General features: G+C 39.9%; 1 protein-coding gene across 1 annotated transcript in view; it reads left to right on the top strand.

Moving 5' to 3' along the window:
- The window catches only part of LOC116084918 (cadherin-related family member 3-like), a 78628-nt gene that overhangs the window by 22668 nt on the left and 33294 nt on the right, over window positions 1-22666 (top strand). The window contains exon 5 of the mRNA XM_031362212.1: window positions 20830-20924. Coding sequence (XP_031218072.1) covers window positions 20830-20924 — 95 coding nt within the window. The remainder of the gene's footprint in view (window positions 1-20829; window positions 20925-22666) is intronic.

Here is a 22666-nt window from a genome sequence, read left to right as displayed (position 1 = left end):
AGTTTCAGTGACAAATTCTGCATTTAATTCTCTGTCTAACTTTTAGGAAAAGGGGTCTTGAATCATGATATGCTGCTCAAGGTTTGGGTACTGTTTGGTGGCAGACCTTTGTAGTCTAGGACAATGCTAAGCTCTGCCATACCTGAGTCTCACAGCTACAGTGTCCCACAGTATTAGAGATATGGTAGGGTCCATGATACAAGTAGCACTAACTAAATGCAAGGCCACACGAATCTGCCCTACAGAGGCAGAAGTATTTGCTTGGTTTCAGGGCAGTTCCAGTGTCTGTTCTGTGAGCCACCGAGGCCCAATGATGGATGACAGACGTAGTTCTTTGACCATCGCTGGAATGGGCTTGGTGCTGGAGTTCGTGTCTAAGCCCTGGGCTTCTGAAAACCCTTTGCCTATACTAACTTGTTTGGAGTAAGGTTGGGGGGGTGGTAAGGTGAAGAAGCCTTGAACTACCTGTTTTCAGAAGTCTTTTCCTTTAACTACACTGCAAGCAAGTTCCACGGTCTCTGCATTAGTGTCTATGCCTCTTATACAGTCCGTTGTGTCTGTACAGAGTTTAATAGAGGAGCTTAGTGGCCATCTTGTTCCCTTGATGCTTTTGTATTGATCAACCCATCAGCACCCAGCAAATCTTGATTTATTTTGCTCTGTATACACAAACATATTTCTAATTTTAAAGTTTCAAACTCTTCATTATTTCCATGTTGACAAATATTAAAGCTATCTTTGAGATTTGGGCATGATGCCTCAAGTTTGTGATTTCATTGTTTTACTGAAGCATCTGGAGTTCAAAACGAGTATGGGCCACATTAACAAGATCCTGTCTCAAAACAGAAAAAGAATGAAGCACAGGAAGTCCCCAAAGAAACCAACCCCAAGCTTGTCATTTGCTCTTCAGGAATTATTATATGAAGTGGGAACTTAAGCGTTTTTTGGAAAGTTTGTTGGATGGTGTTTTGCTGGGGCAGACATGTGAAGGAGTGTTTGACTGAAGTGCACACAGGTGAAAGACTAAGGTAGACTTATGAAGGAATACTTCGCTGAAGCAGGTTCAGGATGTTCTGCTAAAGCAAGCATGTGGAAGGACACACGATGAAGGATTCTTTGCTAACAACACATGTATTGGTCCATTGTGCTACATTTGTTGGGACTCCATTGAGAGAAATGGGCAAAAACACTTCTGATGATGTGCTGCAATTTCTTGCTTCTGTGGACTTGGGCTGATTGGCAGAATGATGGCTGCTGAGACAAACTCACATGCTGAGGCAAGACCTGTGGAGGACACGTGATGTTCGGAGGGCACATAAAAAGAATTCAGTGGACAGTAACAGTGGCTGAGTTTGGCTTGCTTATAGAGCTGCCTGTGCAACACTTGTGAATCTTGCAACTTTCCTGATCTTTGCTTCCCTGAGAGAGGCACAGCTGAGAACTTCTCCTGGTGTTCCTCCTGGCCCCTCCTGCTGCCTTGAGCTGAGATTGAGGCCTGGCTGTCTCCGCTAGGTTCTGCTGCTGATTCGTGTTTGCCATCCTGACTCTACTGAAGTGTTTGCCGGTGGCTTGAGCTGCCGCTGCCTGCTAACCTGTGAACTGAACTGCTGATTTCCAGACAACACAGATAGCAGTTGCTCCAAAGAACCTTTCTAAATAGGTCCACTTCCCCCATATTCTTTCTTCCCCACTACCTCTGGTGGGTGGTGGAACATTTAAGAACCATTATCAAAAATAAGGTTTTAAAAAAATTAAAGATACAATTATAGAATAGAAATGATTCAAAGCTTTTACCTTTAGTCGGGAGCAGTGCATCAAAAATAAATCGCTTTTTTTCTGCCTTTTATAGCCTTAACTAATATTGTCAATTAAAAAATGCCTTTCATGAAGTTACAAACCCCATAAAAGCAGAGATTAAGTGCATTTTATTGATAACAGTATCTTGATGTCCATGATGTACATAAATAATACATCAGAAAAGGTCTTAAAAGGTGATATTTTCCAAGAGCTTCAAATGTTTTGAAATCAACCATAACTTTCAAAATTTTTGAAAAGTTATTTGATAGAAAACACAGTCAAAATACTTCTGAGTTCTCTTCAAGTTTTTATTGTACAGGTTGTTTTGAAAATGCTTGTCCTGGCCAGGCAGTGGTGGCACATGCCTTTAATCCCAGCACTTGGGAGGCAGAGACAGGCAGATTTCTGAGTTCGAGGCCAGCCTGGTCTACAGAGTGAGTACCAGGACAGCCAAGGCTACACAGAGAAACCCTGTCTCGAAAAACTAAAAAAAAAAAAAAAAAAAAAAAAAAAAAAAAAAAAAAAAAAAAAAAAAAAAAAAAAAAAAAAAAAAAAAGCAAATGCTTGTCCTGAATACATGCTCCTCTAGGTGCCAAGACTACATAATTGAGTATAATATTTATAAGACATTTAAATCCACGAGCTTCACAGACTAAGGAAGAAAACTGACAACCAACAGCAAATCTGTTTCATCAATGGTGAGTGCTATCAGGAGGTGGCTAAGGACAAAGAGTGGTAGAAGTAGAGACAGCCATGAATATAAATTGCTAATGGTACATGTGTACACCAGACATATGGCTTGGGTAGAATAGTACAGACAAAGATAGCAAAAGCCCCAAAGAAGCAAAAACTTAGCATGGCTCAGACCCAAGAAACACGTCAATATGACTGTAAAGTGAGGGCAGGAGGGAGGGTGCTCCTGATGAGGTACAGTTAGGAATCAGTTTACAGGAGCCCTCTCAAATACAAGAAAGGACTTCACAGTTTCTTTTGTCTGGTGTGAGATTGTTTGTTTGGGGGGAATTCATACTGTGATTTACATAAAATAACAACCAGAAAGCTTCTATGTGAATAGAAAAGAACTGTACAAGACAAAAATACAAACGGGGGAACCATATGAAGTAACAGCAATAAAAGTCATGAGGAGAGAGGAAGACTTAGTCTAGGATATTGATAGTTAGAGTGTTAGGAAATGACTTGATTTCATAGATTTTTCCAATATTCTATTATGAAAAATGTGAACATACAGAAAAATTGAAAAAGGTGAAAAATTTAAAGAATTATTATCAACATCTCCACCATGCAGTACAGCCCACCCAATCCTAGCTTTTCTGTTGATGTGCAGGATGTCCATCTGTCTATCTTTTTTAAAAAATTTTATTGCTGTCTTAGACAGGTCAAGTCCCAGGAACAATAAAAGGATTCAGCACCAAACTCCTTTACTTGGTGTGTGTGTGTGTGTGTGTGTGTGTGTGTGTGTGTATGGACATATGCATGCTGCACTGCATGTGTTAGAGGTAAGAAGACAACTCTGAACGTTTTCTCTTTCTTCATGTGGGTTTCGGGTATCAAACTTAGGATGGCACACTTGGTGGCAAACATCTTTATCCACAGAGCCACCAGAGGAGTCTTTTTATTCATCAAACTACCTCCCTCACGCTTTGAATAGCACAGCCTAAATTTAAGGTGGGTCTTCCGATATCAATTAACTTGATCTGGAGACTTCCTTACCTTCATTATTTCCATGGTAATTCAAAGTTCTAAATTGATAGTCAAGGGTCACTAAGTAATTTTGCTCAGCAGAGTAGTGGGAGTAAAGGTGTGATTGGGGTTACCTTAAGTGGAGCAGAGGGGAAGGGAGTAGGAACAACCAGCAGAAACATCTTTCAAACACTTTCCTTAAGATGTAGAGCAGAGAAATGGAACAGTAGCTGAGGAAAAATGTGGAGCCAACAGAGAAACATTCATTTTGGACAAATGCATATTCTATGCTGAAGGAATCCAGGTGTCTTAGTTAGGGTTTCCATTGCTGTGAAGAGACATCATGACCAAGGCACATCTTAGAAGGACAACATTTAATTGGGCTAGCTTACAGGTTCAGAGGTTCATTCTATTATCATCAAGGCAGGAAGCATAGTGCTGGAGAAGCTGAGCATTCTACATACTGTTCAGAAGGTAAACAGGAAAAGACTGGCTTCCAGGCAGCTAGGAGGAAGGTCTCAAAGCCCATACCCACAGTGACACACTTTCTCCAATAAGCAACACCTACTCTAATAAGGCCACTCCCTGGGGCAAGCATGTTCAAATCACCACATTAGGAAAGGGTAGATGATGATGATGATGATGATGATAATAATAATACAAGTGAGGATAGTGATAATTGCTAGAGTGAAGGCTGTGGCAGTGGACAAAGGCTTCTAGGCAGGGAGGAGGAGCAGTAAACAAACATAGCCAAAGTGGACAGGTACAAAAATTTTCCTAAATCCTGCTTTCTTGAGAATTAAGGTTTAGTTATTGGGTACTAACAAGTGCAAGGCCATCTCCTAAAAAGAAAACTCACACAGTGAATGAAGAAGATATAAGGTATCTTGTCACACAGAGGTACTCCAGCAGAAAGAGCCACTCTTCTTCAGTGTATCACATGCTGCCAAGTGCTGCAGAGGGAAGAAGCTAAGCGATCACACAGGGGACTATCTCAGAGCTTTAAAAATGATAACAACTATAAATAGATGGGGTTTTCTTTTGATTTGGGAAATCCTTCAGAACTCCATTTTCCTCAGTAAAGATAGGAAAAAAGACAGAGACAGAGGGTGGAGAGAGAGATGTTGATGCTAGGAAATTCTGGAACTTTGAGGATGGTAAACATTTAAGTAAGGGAGAGTTCTTTATGGCTACAGAGAAATGGAAAGATGACAGGAACATTCAGAGAAGAGGAAGGTCTCTGGATGAAAGTCTGAATTACTAAGGGGCACACTGAGGTGGGGTTCTGGTGGCTTGAACAATTGTCCTGGTGATGAGGATTGAACTGTGGTTGATGCCTGTGTGACGAAGCACAATTTGATTTACTGTGTGGATGGAGGTACAAAGTGTATACCAATGTTATGCTTTGACTGGTATCTCGGAAAATGTAGAATTAGCTGGCTTTTGACACTGAGGAGTCAGGGAAGCCATTTTGTTGAGAACAGGAAGTGTCTTGGGATCTCCTTCAGAACTGCTGTTATCAGGATTAAGAGAAAAGATGTTGGGGAAGGGAACAAGGATCCCAAGAATGTATAATTTAGGGTTACTCATAGAAAAATGGAGATATAGCAATGATTTGCCTGTATAAAACTATCAGCCAATAAGACAAAAGAAAATCAACAAAAATGTTTTGATATTTACTTGGATGGTGCCTATCTATAAAAATCTGCTCACACTTATTGAAAAGAAACCCAGTGCCAATCAACATAGCGTATTTGTTACTTTTCTGTTGTTGGGATAAAACACTATGGCCAAAAGCAACTTAAGGAAGAGGGAATTTATTGTGACTTATTGTTCCAGTGGTTTATAATTCTCCATGTGGGAAAGGCATGGCAGAGTGACAGGAACAGGAAGGTGGCTGATCTGATTTTATCAACACATGGGAAGTAGGTCAAGAGGCTAAGACCCTACATCCCCCAGTAATGCTCCACCTTGTAAAGGTTCCATAATTCTTTTAAGCTCTGTCAACAATTGGGGATCAAGTGTACAAATACATGAATCTATGGGGGATGTTTATCATTTAAATCATACCATACCTAGTAAAGGAATGACTTGCTTATGCCTTGTTGATTTGTGGTGCTGTAGTGTGTCAATATTCTTGCAATATTGATTGGCTGTGTTTGTTTTCATTTCAAGGACACAGTCTCAGGCCTTGTTCTTTATTCCTGGTAGACTTTCAGGAAATGTTTACAAAGTCACTGAAGAAATTAATTTTTAAGTTCTACTCAGTACCTAATGACAATTTAGAACTTTGTTTTCTTGTGATATGAAGATATTGAGAAGTAGAGTGGAGGCAGAACAGAGACAGTTACATAATAAAGTATTCCCAGAAAGTTCTGATATGTGATGAAATATTTAGTTAAGACTATTATAGCCAAATGAATTTGAGAATGGAGACAATTATCTGAGTTATTCAAGCTAAAACACAATTTTGCTTGAAATAACTATGTGATTGGGGGAAAGTGATTTTTAAGAAAAGCTTTAATTACCTAGAAAAAATCTTTAATTTACCACATGTAAGGCAGATGATTGGAGAAAGCCATAATCGTGTTCTTAATACATTTTTTGCTCAGTGTTTACTTCACTATTGCACATCTTATAACATCCTCCACAAGATGGCAGTTTGTAATGGACTATAGCCAGCAGTTGTACCATTGCTTAATGTAATTTTGCAAAAGACCCAATAAACACCAAACAATTGCACAATAAATTATTACATTTGTTTTATCAACTGACAAAGGTGTAGATTCTGATGCTGTTTCTATGAATTAAAGCTTTTATCTTGTAATATGTTATAACAGTTGCCTGAGTGTGACTATTTGCAGGCTATGTGAAGATGTGACAAAGATTTAGCTGCAAAAGGTGCAATATTAGTTTAAATCTATTCATACAAGGCAAATGAATATCCATTAGTGATTGGCCTGTTTAAAGTCAACACTGTAAATGAGGCCCAAGAAGATGAGATAGGCAAAACCACCCAGGTTTGAAAGAAAATTTTACAAGACTAAAAATTAAAATATAACGATTACCTTCAGGAGGATTTTTTTTCAAGATATTCCTGAAGACAATTTTTGGGAAAACTAGGGAATAGTATGATAATTCAACAGTATGATAATTGCAACAATAGGATCAAGTGGATGATGTTAACAAATGTAGATGCCAGATATCTTTCTTAGACCAATGGAATCTCTGGCAGTAGGCACAGGCACTGGATAGATATCCCCAAGTATTCTAATGTCATCTTGAACATCACTGATCTCCCCAGGAATTCTAAAGGTACCTTGCACATCATAACTCCCTGATTATTTTATGTTTTTTCACTGCTAGCATGAGGCATCAGTGGTTGAACATGACAGTTCCTTCCAATTGGGCTAACCTTTTTCTCTATATAATGCTTCAGGTGTACTTGTTTTAGGTTTTATTGTTGTCTGTTTGGTTTTTTTTTTTTTTTTTTTTTTTTTTTTTTTTGTTTTCCTGTGGTTATGACAAAATACTCTGACAAAAGAAACTTAGGGGATAAATGTTTATTTTAATTTATTATTCCAGTTCACCATCCATCATGGCAGGGAGGTCAAGAGAACAGTAAATGCATGCATGCTGTTGCCTCTCTGATTCCCTTTCCTACTTACATAGCTCAGGATCACCTGCTGAGGGAATGGTATTACACAGTTGGTAGATCTTCTGACCCTGATTAACATAATGAAGGCGCCTTCCAGATGAGTCCTAGATTCTGACAAGCTGACAATTCACACTATTACAGTTACCAGCAAAATCTCCCCCTTCATAGTTACTAGAGAACATGGGATGGAATTAAATGTTAATTACAAATAAAGTAATTTGTTTCAAAATATAATGCATAACCCTACTTCCTAGTAGGATTTCTTCTACAATAAAGGAAGTGCCAGGGGTCCAAGTGGACTAGGACTGTGCTCTTCCCAATCTCTTTGGAGATCTCTGCCACTTTTCTGTGTTTCAATCTCACTTGATGGTATTAGTTTCCATTAATCAGAAGAAAGATATTTTGAGGTATTTTATAGTTATAACAGCAGAAAACAACCAGAAATTTACAGCTGCCTATGTTAACTCTTCACCACGTATCTTAGTCAGAGCTTCTATTCCTGCACAAACATCATGACCAAGAACCAAGTTGGGAGGAAAGGGTTTACTCAGCTTATATTTCCACATTGCTTCCACATTCCACATTCTAAAAGAAGTCAGGACTGGAACTCAAGCAGATCAGGAAGCAGGAACTGATGCAGAGGCCATGGAGGGATTTTTCTTTCTGGCTTGTTTCCCCTGGTTTGCTTAGCTTGCTCTCTTATAGAACCTAAGACTACCAGCCCAGAGATGGCACCACTCACAATGGGCCCTCCTCTTTTAATCACTAATTGAGAAAAACCCTCCTAGCTGGATCTCATGAAGGCATTTCCTCACCTGAAGCTCCTTTCTCTGTGGTAACTCCAGCTTGTGTCAAGTTGTGTCAGCTTGTGTCACAAAACCAGCCAGTACAATTGACCTCTTGTCAACTTGGCATACAAACACATCACTATTAAGCCCCCAAGATCTAAATAACTTTGAGAGTCCCACAGTTTTTACATATTAAAAGTACAATCCCTTTAAAATGTCCAATATCTTTTAAAATTTAGTCTTAAATATTCAAAGTCTCTTAAATGTGGATTCCACTAAAATACTTTCTTCCTTCTAGAGGGAAAAATATCATGGCACAGTCACAATCAAAAGCAAAATCAAACTCAAACCATCCAATGTCTGGGATCCATTCATGATCATCTGGATTCCTCCAAGGGCTTGGGTCACATTTCCAGCTCCGTCCTTTGTAGCACACACCTTGTCTTCTAGGCTCCAAATGCCTGTACTCCACTGCTGCTGATGTTCTTGGTGGTCATCTCATGGTACTGGCATCTCTAAAACACTGCTGTCTTCCTCTGTAACTAGGCTTCACCAATAGCTTCTCACAGGCTCTATTTATGGTGCCAAGCTTCAACTGTTCTGCATGACCCGTTCAAGTCCTGAGCCATCAAGTGCAAATGAGGCTGCACCTTCAACAATGGCCTTCCATGGCCTCACAGTGCTGAGTCTCAGCTACTATTCATGACCCCTTTAGGCCTTCAAAAACAGTACCACCTGGGTGACTCATATACCTTATCAAGTCCAGTTGCAGCACGAGGCACAACCTTGGCTATCTCTGGAACACAGACTCTTTGTGCTCTCGGAAATCTTCCCAGAAGATTTCACCTCAATGATGCTGGTCTCTTCTTAATCAGCTAATTTCTTAGCTCCAGCTAATAGTATCAATAGTCCCAGAAATACAAAGGTTTCTCTTTAGTAGTTCTGGTATCTTGTTAATCACAGCTGATTCTTCAGCCCCAGCTAACCAAAACCACAGAAATTCACAATCAGAATAGCAACAGCCATGATAAGAGTCTTCAATTTTCCTTCTGAAATTTCATACTCCAGGCCTCCATCTTCTGCACTGTTCCTAACATTATCTTCTAAGCTCCTACAGAATATCCCACAGAGTTCTTAGCATCCTAATGGCTCTTCTAGCTCAAAGTTCTAAACTCCTTCCCCAAAACATGGTCATGTAGTAACAGGAAAACCCCACTCCTGGTACCAATTTGTCTTAGTCAAGGTTTCTCTTCCTGCACAAACATCCATGACCAAGAAGCAAGTTGGGGAGGAAAGGGTTTATTCAGCTTATATTTCCACATTGCTCTTCATCACTAAAGGAAGTAAAGACTGGAACTCAAGCAGGTTAGGAAGCAGGCGCTAATGCAGAGGCCATGGAGGGATTTTTCTTACTGGCTTGCTTCCCCTGGCTTGCTCAACTTGCTTTCTTATAGAAACCAAGACTACCAGCCCAGGGATGGCACTACCCACAATGTGCCCTCACCTCTTGATCACTAATTGAGAAAATGCCTTATAGCTGGATCTCATGAAGGCATTTCCTCACCTGAAGCTCCTTTCTCTGTGATAATTCCAACTGTGTCAAGTTGACACACAAAACCAGCCAGTACACCATAGTTTCACCTTTTGTCCTTGGATGGGGACAGTCCCAAACACTGTGGGAAGTGTCCGGGCTGAAATGCCTCAGAAGGACTCTGACATGGCCCTTTGGCTTCAGTTCCTCTCCCTTCTCTTGTGTGTCACAGTTTTCAGACAGGAGCTAAATTACTTACACTCATCTTTCCATCTCAGGATCTGAGACATATACCAGGTCAAGATACCAAACCAGAGATGATTTATAACATATACTCTCCAATTCAGCTAGTTATTGGAATAATAAATGGGAAGTCCAAAGAAGCATTGAGAAGGAGGGTCTTATGTAATCCAGTACAGACTTGAAAAGCATTGCTATTGTTTATAAAGTGAGTGTACTCCAGTGGAAAGAAAATGATGCCTATAAAATCCCATGACTTTCAAGAGTAAACATAGAGCTCCTGTTTCAGATAATGCTCACGGCAGATGGGCAAGTAGGCACACGATTTTAAGCTGCCATGCTCAGTAGACTGGGGCAAGAGAGTATAAGATCAAAGCTAGCCTACTGAAATCTTGTCTATACTGATTCTTCTCCAGAAAATACTCTCCTGGGTTAGTCTACTAAGTAAGAGGTGGTACATCAGAGCATCAGCACATTCTGAATTTACATAGTTTATATTAGAATGTGGAATTACTACTTTTTGGCTTTGTGCCCCTAGGCAAGTCTTCCAATTTCTCTGTAATTTAGCCTCTTTAATAATAAAACAATTACTAATAATAGCTATTTCATGGTTATAATGGGGATTAAACTAGATGATACATATGAAAGGTTAGTTTTGTGTGTCTAATTTGTGACCTGGGGGGTTGCATGCATCCCAGGATTCTTGTGAATAAGGTCCAACTCATTTGTAGAGTACACTGTCATGTCACAGTGTCAATAGGTTGGATGTCACTGATTGCTTGTCAGAGATTACTCCATAAATATTACCTAATATTAATGTTAACACCCCATTCAGAAACTTACAGGACACATTAAAAGTGGTTCTAATAGGTAAGTACGTAGCTCTAAGAGCCTACATTAAAAACTTGCAGTTAGGTGGTGGTGGCATACACTTTTAATCCCAGCACTCCAGAGACCACGGCAAGCAAATCTCTGAGTTTAAGGCCAGCCTACTCTACAGAGTGAGTTCTTGGACATCCAGCAATAACACAGAGAAACTCTGTCTTAAAAACCTTGGAAAACAAATACAACAACAACTACAACAAACCCAACAACAACAAAACCTTGGAGAGATCTCATTTTGTAAATTAATGACATGAAAACTCTGAACAACAACAACAATAAAAAGAAATAATGCCCAAAAGGCTTAGATGTCAAGAAATAATCAAAGTCAGGGCTAAAATCAATGAGACAGAAACAAACAAACAAAGGAAAAAATATAAGGAATCAATGAAACAAAGTTTATTCTTTGAGAAAATCAATACAATTGACAAAACTTTAGCCAAATTAACAGATAGGTGGGAAGCAATGGTCCAAATGAACAAAATTAAAGATGAAAAAGGAACATTGCAACAGACACTGAGGAACACCCACAAGAATATACTTTAAAACATGTACTCTACTATTTCTAAAAGAAATGGATAATTTTCTTCATATATGTCACATAACAAAGCCAGGTCAAGAACAAGAAAGTGATTCAAACAGACCTATAACCCCTAGTAAAATAGAAGTCATTAAAAGTCTCCCAGTTAGGGCCAGGCAGTGGTGGCACACGCCTTTAATCCCAGCACTTGGGAGGCAGAGGCAGGTGGATTTCTGAGTTCGAGGCTAGCCTGGTCTACAGAGTGAGTTCTAGGACAGCCAGGGCTACACAGAGAAACCCTGTCTTGAAAAACCAAAAAAAAAAAAAAAAAAAAAAAAAAAAAAAAAAAAAAAAAAGAAAAACAAAAAGAAAAAGGCCCAGAGCCAAATCGTTTTAGCACAGAATTTTACTTCAAAGAAATGTTAACTCCAATCCTCCTTAAATTATTCCACAAAATAGAAACAGAAGAAATATTGCTCAATGCTTTTTCTCCTCAGTTGCCTTGTTACCTAAGCCACATAAGACTCAAAAAAGAAAAAAGAGCTGGGCAGTGGTGACACACGGCTTTAACCCCAGCACTTGGGAGGCAGAGGCAGGTGGATTTCTGAGTTTGAGGCCAGCCTGGTCTACAGAGTGAGTTCCAGGACAGCCAGGGCTACACAGAGAAAAAAACCCTGTCTCAAAAACAAAAACAAAAACAAAAAAGAAACCAAACAAACAAACAAAAAAAGAATTACAGACTAATTTCCTTTATGATTATAAATGCAAAATTACTCAATAAAATGCTTGCAAACTATAGAGGTTTGAATATATTTGGCCCAAGGAGTGGCACTATTTGGAGGTGTAGCCTTGGAGTAGGTGCGTGGCATGAGCTTTAAGACCCTTTTTCTAGGGGCCAGAAGCTAGTCTTTTCCTGTTTGCCTTTGGATGAAGATGTAGCATTCTCAGCTCCTTCTGCATCATGCCTGTCTAGGTGCTGCCATGCTCCAGCCTTGATGAGAATGGACTGAAGCTCAGAACCTATAAGCCGACCCCAATTAATTGTTGTTTTTGTAAGAATTTCCTTGATCATGGTGCCTGTTCACAGCAGTAAAATCCAAACTAAGATACAAACTAAATCAAAGAACACATAAAAATTATCACCCACCATGATCAAGTAGGCTTTATCTCAGAGATGTAAAGATGGTTTAACATAAGTAAATTGGTAAATGTAATCCACCATACAAACAAACTGAAAAAAAAAAAAAAACCATGATCACCTCATTAGATGCAGAAACGACTTTTGACGAGATCTAGCACCTCTTCATGATTAAAGTTCTGGAGGCATTAGGGATAAAAGGGATGGACATACATAAACATAATAAAAACAGTTTATAGCAAGTCCAGACCCAACTTAAATGGACAGAAATCCAAAGCAATTCTGAGAAAATCAGAGACAAGACAAGATTATCTACTCTCCCCAGACCTATTGTTATAGTACTTAGTTTTTGAAGTCTTAAAAAGCAATAAGACAACTGCAGGAGATCAAGGGGATACATACAGGAAGGAAAGACGTCTTTATTTGCTTTATTTTCAGGCGCTATGATAGTATATATGAATGACCCTAAAAAAATCCAGCAGAAAACTCTACAGCCAATAAACACTTTCTGCTGGATACAAATTTAGCTTATGAAAATCAGTACTCTTTCTATGTTCAATTTGGGAAACAACTGAGAAGGAAATTAAGGGAAACTACAACTTTCCAATAATCTTAAAAGACATAAAATACCTCAGGGCAACTCTGCCCTAGCAAGTGAAATAAACGATTAAAAACAGCCGTAAAGTACAGAATACCCATGGTACACCACACAGACCCAAAGAAGTTAAACAATAAGGAAGGCCCAAGTATGGATGCTTGAATCCCACTTAAAAGGGGGAACAAAAGAGTCATAGTAGTGAGGGAAGCATTTTTAAAGAAAGAAATTGATGAAGATATCAGAAGATGGAAAGATCTCCCTTGCTCATGAATCAGTAGGACTAATATAGTAAAAATGAATATCCTACTGAAGCAACCCACAGATTCTATGCAAACCCCATGAAAACTGCAACACAATTCTTCACAGACCTTGAGAGGACAATTTTCAGCTTTATATGAAAACATAAAAGAACCAAGATAGGTAAAAACTCTTGAATAGTAAAACACAAAACAAAAACAAACAAAATCAAAAGAAAACAAACAAATAACTAAAAAAAAAACACTGCTGGAGGTATCAGCACCCCTGCTTTTAAGTTGTACTACAGAGCTATAGTAATAAACAGCATGGTATTGACACAAGAACAGATATGTTGATCAATGACAACATTTGGCTTCTTTTGACAGCGAAGCCAAAAATACACACTAGAGAAAACAGCATCTTTAAGAAAACAGAATAATAAACAAGTACTGACCAAACTTGATGGATGCTTATAGAAGAATGCAAATAGACCCATACTTATCACTCTGTACAAAACCCTACTCCAAATGGGTCAAAGACCTTAACACAAGGCCTATATGGGATCTCATAGAAGAGAGAGTGGGGAATAGCCTTGAACTCACTGACACAAAAAAGACATAACACCGCACAGGCACTAAAACAACAATTAACAAAGGGGATCCTAATGAAACTGAGAAGCACAGAATACTATCATTCAGACAAAGTAGCAGCCTACAGAACAAGAAACTACATATCTGATAGAAGGCTAATATGCAAAATAAAGAACTAAAAGCATGGACTTCAAGAACACAGCCCAATTAAAAATGGGGGTGCAGATCTAAACAGAGAACTCCCCAAAGAGGAAACTCAAATGGCTAAGAAGCACCTAAAGAAATATTCAACATCTTTAACTACCAGGGAAGTGAAAATCAAAACTACTTTGAGATTTCACCCTACTTTCACAAACAGAGTAGCCAAGGTCAATAGAACAAATGAAAGCTCATACTGTTGAGTTTGTGGATTAGAGGGAGCACACATTCATTGCTGGTGGGAGAGTAAACTTGTACAACCACTATGGAAATCAGTATTGGTTCATCAGAAAGATGGGAACTAACTTATCTCAAGATGCAGATATACTACTCTTGGGCATATATCCAAAAGACACTTAATGAGGCACTTGTTCACCCATGTTCAGTGTTGCTCATAATAGCCAGAAAGTGCAAACAACGTAGCTCTCCATCAGTGGATGAATGGATAAAGAATATGTGGTATGTTTGTACTATGGAATATTACTTGGCTGCTAAATGAGATCATAAAAATTCTAGGCAAAGAGATAGAACTAGAAAAAAATCCTGAGTGAGATATATCAGACCTAGAAAGACAAATATGGTATGTATTGCTTATATGTGGCTGTTAAATCACTGATAAGCAAGCTCCAATCTGTACAACCACAGGGGTTAGGTAGAGAGTAAGGGACTTGGGGGAAGGAAAGATCCCCCCAGGTGTGGGAAATAGAGTAAATAGCTATGGATCGATGAGGTGTTGACTGGAATGACAGGCTCAGCCAGAGAAGAGGGGGAGAAAAGAGGAGGGCAAAGGATGGAGGACTGCCCAAACTAAAGGCCATTGGAAGCATCATATGGAATCCTAAGACAGTAGAAGCCTCCTGTAATATGCATAAACAGCAGTGATGTAAATAAAATTACCAAATATCAGGGGACAAAAAGCTTCAAATCTTGTCACCAAATGAAGCTCTAGAAATAGTTTACATGTAATCGATTTATTGAGCAAACGGGTCCCATAATAACCCCTAAATAGTCCAGGATATTGTCAAAGCTCTAGCGGTTTCAGCTCTCTGCCTGCAGGTCCAGGCAAGAGGAGAGAACCTGGTCCAGCAGAATCTCTCTGGGGTTGAGCTAGATGTTGAGTTTTACAGCCCAAAACAAACACACCTGGCCTGTAGTCTGTCAAAGCAGGAACTTTTTTTTTTTTTCTTGTATCAGTCTTTTGTTTATATAGGGTTGAGGAAGGAGGTGGGGATTTTTGGTGAGGTGAGATGATTAGAGGGTGGGAAAGGGTGACAGAGGGTATGGGGTGACTGACAGGACCAATATAACTATTCTACATCAGTGGTAGCTAGGCAAAGGCAGACTTAAGCAGGTCCTGCTGAGTCACTCCAGTACGGAAGTGAGCAAGACAGGTCATTAAACTCAAGCAAAGGCTCAGGCTTCCTCACTAGGCTTCAGTATCTGGCTGAATAAAGCCCAACTTTGCCGCCTCTCCATAAACTGGATGTTAGGCCTTATTGCAGACACAACACCTATATAACTCATTGGACATGAAGAAGTCTAGCTGCAGTCTACATAGAATCTTCACTCCTTACACACTCGCGATTGTGTCACAGGCACTCAGCATTCTATCAGGGAGGAAAGTAAACAGTAAAACAGCTACAAACCTTTCAAGTTACAAGAGTGGCTTGCCTTCAAGATACACTGAAGCAATGGAGGCACAAACCTGCCAATATCTCATTTGACTTAAGGTCCATTCCATGAGATTGAGCCTAAATCCAATGTTGCTTGGATAGCCTAGAATCAGAGAACAGGCCAGGGACCTAGGGGAAAGCCAAATACTACTGTTTTACTAAAGCAATGCACCAATAAAATGACTCCCAAGGACATTCTACTATGTCCATAGATTGCTTTGCTCAGCCACTATCAGAGAAGCTTCCTTCAACAGCAGATGCAGACAATTATAGAGACTCACAGCCAGACAATATGCAGAGAGTGAGAAACTTTGGAATAATTGCTCTAAAGGGTAGATATCACATTCCTTCCCTCAGAGCTCAGGAAATGCTGCAGAAAAGGAGGCTGAAAGAGTCTAAGAGCAAGAGGAGATGGAGGACACGGAGGAATCAAGGCCTTCTAGACAGAACAGGGCTAGTGCATAAATGAATCCCCATAGATTATAGAAACATTCACAGGTCCTGCATGGGCCTGTGCCAGATGGTGTCTTAGAGATGAAAAGAGAAGTGGACACATGCCCTCATCCCTAACCCTGAAGTTATTTCCAATTGATAGCCTCTTGCAAATGAAGAATCAGTTTTTTTTCTCCCAGAGAGTCTCACTGGAGTAAGAAACTACTCTTAAGTTCAGGCCACATGCCCAGCAGTAGATGGCCAACAGCCAAAAAACTCCTTTTCTTTTTTTAAGCCACTGATTCCACTTAGTGTTGAGGGCATGTTCATAGATATAGGGCCATCTATTGGAGTGTGGGCAGCTTATCTGTGACTCTGTTTTCATTCCTGAGGGAAAAAAAAAAAAACAGTCTAATTCTCTCCCTCATCAATTGCCCCAACCTCCTCAGATAGGGGAGGGACACCATGAGCTCATCCTTTCTACATGCCAGGATTTTGTCTGGTTTGGTGTTGTACAAGAGTCTCAGAGTCTATGAGTTCATATGTATGATGATGCCATCATGTCTGGAATATACTGTTTCTTTGCAATCTTCAACTACCTCTGATTCATCAACCTTTATGCCCACTTTTCCATGATGATTCTTGAACTTTGGGAGGAAGAGTGATGTAGATGTCCTATTTAGGACCAAGCAGTTGAGTATCCATTTTCTGAATGTTTGCCAATTGTGTATCTCTGCATTAATCATGTAATGAAACAAAAACTTCTCTGAGGAGGGTTGACAGTTGTACTAATCTATTGGCATAATTATAAGTACATAGTAGAAGTTTAATATACTATGTCCATTTAGCAGAATAATAGAAGTAGATTGCCTCCTAGGGTCTATGACACACCCAGCTTCCGGATTTTGGCCTAGCTAACAGTACCAGGCATAAATTCCAACTAGTGATGCTAACCTTAAATCTAATCAGAAAGTGGTTGGTTTCTTCCATAACATTTATTTCATGCTGTGATTGCCCCAGTGAGCATATCTTGCCAGTCCAGTTATTATTATAGCTCACAGCATTTATAGTTGGGTGAGATCATTAGTTACCTTTCTCCCCCAGGACCCTGAATAGTACCTTCCACCGCTTTCAAACGTAGCCCATAGGGATGAGGCTTCCAGGTAGGTACCATCTTTATCTCTCCACTTCTTGTGACTAAAGTGTGTGGTGTCTTTAGTAGTAGAGTCTTTCCATCAAGTTCTTCATGGTACTAAAGAGCAGTGGCAATAGCTTATAATGTTTGCGGGTTCTGCAGGATCTTTCAATAACATCTTGAAAACACAAGGCACTGGGATTTTTATTTGATAGTTTATGGTGTCTGGAAAAAGAATTACCCCTTCCCCCATTGTAAGTAACAAAATTACACATAAGTGTGTGTGTGTGTGTGTGTGTGTGTGTGTGTGTGTGTGACCTGCTTGGGAAGCATTGAAACCTGTAACTGTTTGAACTTTGGGTCGGATATTTCTAATTCCCAGGCTACTTCAAGAACAAATAAGCACAAGTCAGCTGCTTCAACCTACAGTGGTCAGTCTATGTGGCTTACAGATGTCTTTAATGTTTGTTGTCCTCCATAACCACTCCTTTACCATCCCTTTTCACTCCTACCATAATTAACTTTCCTCTGCTTCCTCATTTGCCTCTTTTCCTTATTACTACCTTTGTCTGATCTACTCACAGTTATTGTTATCATTTCTTTGACTGATACTCAAGGGCATGAAAAAATCCATCCTGTGACCCTGATCTGGAAGCACTGAAGATTTAACTCTTTTTGAACTTTGTGTCTGACATTTCTAATTCCCAAGCCACCTTGAGAACAAATAGTCATGAGTCTCTCAAGAAGAGAATAAAGTGGATTCTGAGTAAGTCTGTTTAGGTAGACTGAAGGCTCACTCCCCTGTGTTGCATATCTTCTGGGCCTATAATCTGTCCTGATGCCTTGGAATCTGAGAATGGGGAGGTGAGTATTAGTTTTATGGCCTCATGATTTTCCACAAATTTATGGCAATCACAGACAAATTATTGATAAGGAAAAGCCCAAGGACAATGAATATAATCTGCCTAGCCCCAGAGAATTAATTTTTCATCCCTTAGGATGATTTCCTGTTCTAGACATTCTTTATTTAGGTAGCTACCAAGTGATTGCTCTTGCTGCTTAGCAACCACTTCCAGCCTTCCCTGAACATCAGGAGGAGTTGCTCATGTCGGCTCCATCAAGATATTTTTTTGAAGAATACTTTATTTTGTGGAAAATAAACCATGTAAAACACAACGTTCCAATGTATACTTTTCTTAAAAAAAAAAGAAAAACTGTTGACATCAGTGTAACACTTAAATTTGAAATTATAGATTTTGAGTACCTCGAAACAGAAATGTGGGCGTCTTTAAAAAAATCATGCATATTTGTATATAGGCAGACAGTGTTGGTGAGCCTCTTAGGTCATTTAATTTCCAGTCATCCTCTTGTCATTCCCTTATGAGTCAGGCCTCATTATTCCTGTGTTTGCCCTAACAGTATGTATGTGATGAATTTGCCTGCCATTCTAGCATGCTAATATTCCACATCATTCTACAGAAGCAGCAACATTCAGCTCAATCTTATTTAGATGGATAGGCATGGGATGTATGAATTGAAATTAGTCAGAATATGGTGATTCATCAGAAAATCAATCAATGTAAAGGTCACTAATTTCTCCAAATGATTTTTAGTCTGCTTTGCAGTCCGTCTGGGATTAATTTTCTCTATTAAATTATCCTGGGTATGCACAATGATTAAGTCAGTAGCACTTGGTATAATTAATTCCTGATATTAAAGCTCTAGTAGATTTTTCTTTTATGCTCCTGGCCTTTTCTACAAATTGATTCTCACCTATATTAGAAACCCTTGCCTTACCTGCTCCATTGGACAGGAACTTGTCTTAGGGATGCTGGTCAAGGCAAGCCACTGGAATTTTCTAAGCCTCGGATTTCCTGTTTGTGAAGTGGGATAACACCAACATTCATTGTAACTTCCTATTTTTAATGATGGTTCTTAAAAGCTTTAACCTTCCTTCTAGCCCATCACCTTCCAGAGGTAGTGGAAAAGAAAGGATACCAGGGAAGTGGACCTGTTAAGAGATGGTCTTTTTTTTTTTCTTTCTTTTTTTGAGCAACTCCTGTCTGTGTTATGAGGAAATTGGCAGTTCAGTTCACAGGTCGGCAGCAGCAGCTCAGTCTACTCACCAATCCTTTACAGATACACCAGCAGTCCAGTTTGGTAGAGTTGGGACAGCAAACACCAATCAGCAGGGTGGTACTACTTAGCAGAGACAGCCAGGCCTCAGCCTCTGCAGGAATCTGCAGGAGGACCTGGGCCATCAAGAATGCCAGGAGAAGTTCTCAGCTGTGCCTTTCTCAGCTCAGCGAAGACTAGTGTTGCCCAACTAGCTCTATAAGGAAACCTAACCCAGCCTCCATCACTGTCCCCAGAGTCCTTTTTATACTCCCTCTGAACATCACATGTCCTCCATGGGTCTTGCCTCAACATGTGAGTCTGTCTCAGATGACATCACTCTGCCAATCAGCCCAAGTCCTAGGAAGTGACAAGAAGCTACAGTATACCACTAGAAGATTTATTGGTGCATTTCTCTCTATGGAGCCCCAACAAATGGAGTTCAACTACACAATGTAAGGCGGACCAATACATGAGTGTCACGAGTGAAGAATCCTTCATGTGTCCTTTCACATGCTTGCTTTAGCAGGAACATCCTTTTACCTATGTCTGCTTCAGTAAAACATTCCTTCATGTGTTTGCCTTAGCAAAACACCATCCAACACAACTGACTTTGAAGTGGAACCCTTCCACTTCAAGTGGAACAAGTTAAGTTTCCACTTCAACTTGTGACCCAGGATGCTAAGACTCCAATGACTGTACTTGAAACACTTTAGCAAAACGGTTGAAAGGTGGATGAGGTCAAAAATCAACAAAGCATGGGAAGCCTTGGGAAAGTGTTGCCTGTATCTACACAGGTCAGATCAAATGAGCAGATGCTGAGGATTTCAAACTTCCTTCTCACAGATCTTTGCTTCACCCCAGCTTCCAAAGCCTATCTGCACAGATCATCTCAGTGTTCATTAAACAATGAAATTCCTTTTTCTTTATGGTTAGCTTTGAGTTGGGGATTCTAAGAAATACTCAGGTAATATGAAGAATGTAGAGATCAGAATATCCTGGCCTGCGGGGTTCAGTTATTCGGGAGGTCAAGGAGGACCATGCCTGCAAAAGTAAAATGGGCGAGAGAGAGAGGAGGAGACCCTGCGAAGGTTTGTCAAGGTCTACTTTACTTAAAGCAAGCTGCTCAATATATACTTTACAAAAAATGGAAAAGGGGAGGGGCGGAGAACAATGGGTTTACTCCAGGGTTGTCCATCTGACGGATGTTGGCAGGAGGTCTGGAGCATTTTGCAGTTCTTTTAGGAAGGTCCTGGTAAACAGGCACAGGATGATTTTAGCCAAGGTGAATGTCAGGCAGTTCTCAGGCTAGTTGAGCGGCAGGGGGTCAGGTGGCCATGCCTTGCCTCCCAACATCAGAAAAGTTTGGTTTGTTCTTTTTAGCTTTTAAGAGCATGTGTCTGATCTGAAGTCAGTTGAATAGAATAGGGTCATCATCATCATCATCATCATCACCATCATCATCATCATCCCATCCATTAGCTGCTAACATTTTCTGAAATTTCAGGGTTGGTTCTTAGGGGTTGAAGAACCTCACCAGGGAATCAGTTGTACCTCTGCATTATTAGGTTTTTCTCTTTTCTACCCAACAAACAGTACTCCATTTCCCCAGAGAGCTCTGGCTTCACCATCGACAGCACTGGGGCAATTTCCACAGCAACAGATTTGGATTTTGAGAGTGACATGAGAAGGTAATACTGTGCTGGGTTTTCTCTGGAGATACTAGTCCTTTGGCTAGAATGTCACCTTTTGAAAGAAGTTTGCTGTTATTGTGCTCCTCACACAAAAATGCTCTTGGTACTGTCTTAGAAAAGCATTAGCACCCATTTGTAATTATGTCATTGCTGCTTTGGGTGTCTTGGGGATGCTCGCTGTGCCACTTACTTTCATCACAGTGAGGCATGAAGATTATTTTGGTAGTTGTGTTTGTACGCTGCCAGGTAAGTGGGCAGGTTGCCTATCCAGATACCAGTAATGCAGCATTGCTTTTTAATGTAATAATCAGCATTTTAAAAAGTTATCACACTGCTGCTTTTTTATCCATCTGCACCAGCTAAGCAGGTCACCATGGGTTGAAGTTAGCATTTTTATTTTTATAATGATTTAATGCTTATCCTTTTCAATTATATAATTTGTATCAAAGTGCCTCATAGGAAAAGGAAGGGGACTCTGAAGTCATTCCAATAAAATTTCTCCTGCTTTTCATAAGTGAGTCTTTGCTACAATGAAAGTTGAGCATGGAAAATATCTAAAGCAGTTACCTGGATAACAGAGGCCCAGCAAAAACTGGCTGCCCACACACCATATAGGTCAGGTCCCACTGTAGGAGATTCAGAGTCCACAAACAGATCATGAAGACAATCATCGGGTTGGTGCTGGGGATGTAGCCCATGTGGTAGACTGTTTCCTTAACATACATGGGGTCTTGGGTTTTGATCACCAACACTGCATTAACCAGGAATCCTACTCTATACCCATATTCTCAGTACCAAGGAGGGAGGACAGGGAGACTACAATCTCAAGATCATCTCTGAGTACAAAGTGAATTTAAGGCTAGCCTAAGCTACATGAGACTATCTTACACCAAAACCAACATAACTCTAGGTATTTAGGTCTTAAGATTTGTTAGCAAAGGAAAACTTATTAAAGTTTGGGAAAGGAACTTTTTTTCAGGGTTCTAGTGAAAGCTTTCTTTTTTGTTTGTTTGTTTCTTATTACCTCTGAAATCAGAGGAAAGAAGAGTAGAAACTGGGAGAGCTGATTGCAGAATGGGAGTACTAATGGCTGTGTGGCCAAGATGGCAGTTTATTCCATGTTTCTAGGGCATGTCCTTCCTTCCATCCCTTTCTTGCTGCAGAGTTAATTGTCTGGTTGCTGAGTTGACGTTTACAGAAATAAGGAAAATTTTGGATTCTCTTTCTTGTTAGCAATCTTTGTTTTGTGGATGCTGTGTGGCAGGGCACACATGCCACAGTGCACTTTTGGAGGCCTGAGAACCACACTGTGAAGTGAATGTTCCCTTCCATTGTTGCTTGAGTTCTAGGGATCCAGCTCTGGTAGTGGCAAGTAACTATACACAGAGACATCTCATGAGCTGTGATTTAATTCTTTTAATTGTTGATTTTTAAATTTAAAAAATTCAAAATCCTTTTCTTGAAAGGAAGAATAGGGCTATGAAATCACTTGTTTCAATCCTGATGACAATGCTAGGAAGGATCACAATGGCTGCGCCGTCTTGTCATCATCAAGCCACTCCAAAGCAGAATCTGAGTTTGAGTGATCATGCTGTGAATATTGCTCCTACCATTTCCCCATTGTTGGAGTTAGGGCTTCTCAGACTTATATTATTTTAAATGCGGTCTGACTCTGTGGTCCTAGCTGTTCTGAAACTCACTATATACACCAGCTAGACTTTCACTCCAGAGATCAACTT

The sequence above is a fragment of the Mastomys coucha genome, unplaced genomic scaffold (genome assembly GCF_008632895.1).
Source record: "Mastomys coucha isolate ucsf_1 unplaced genomic scaffold, UCSF_Mcou_1 pScaffold9, whole genome shotgun sequence".
NCBI classification, from domain to species: domain Eukaryota; kingdom Metazoa; phylum Chordata; class Mammalia; order Rodentia; family Muridae; genus Mastomys; species Mastomys coucha.
The sequence above is the reverse complement of the archived record's forward strand: the minus strand, read 5'-3'. Positions and strand labels throughout refer to the sequence as shown.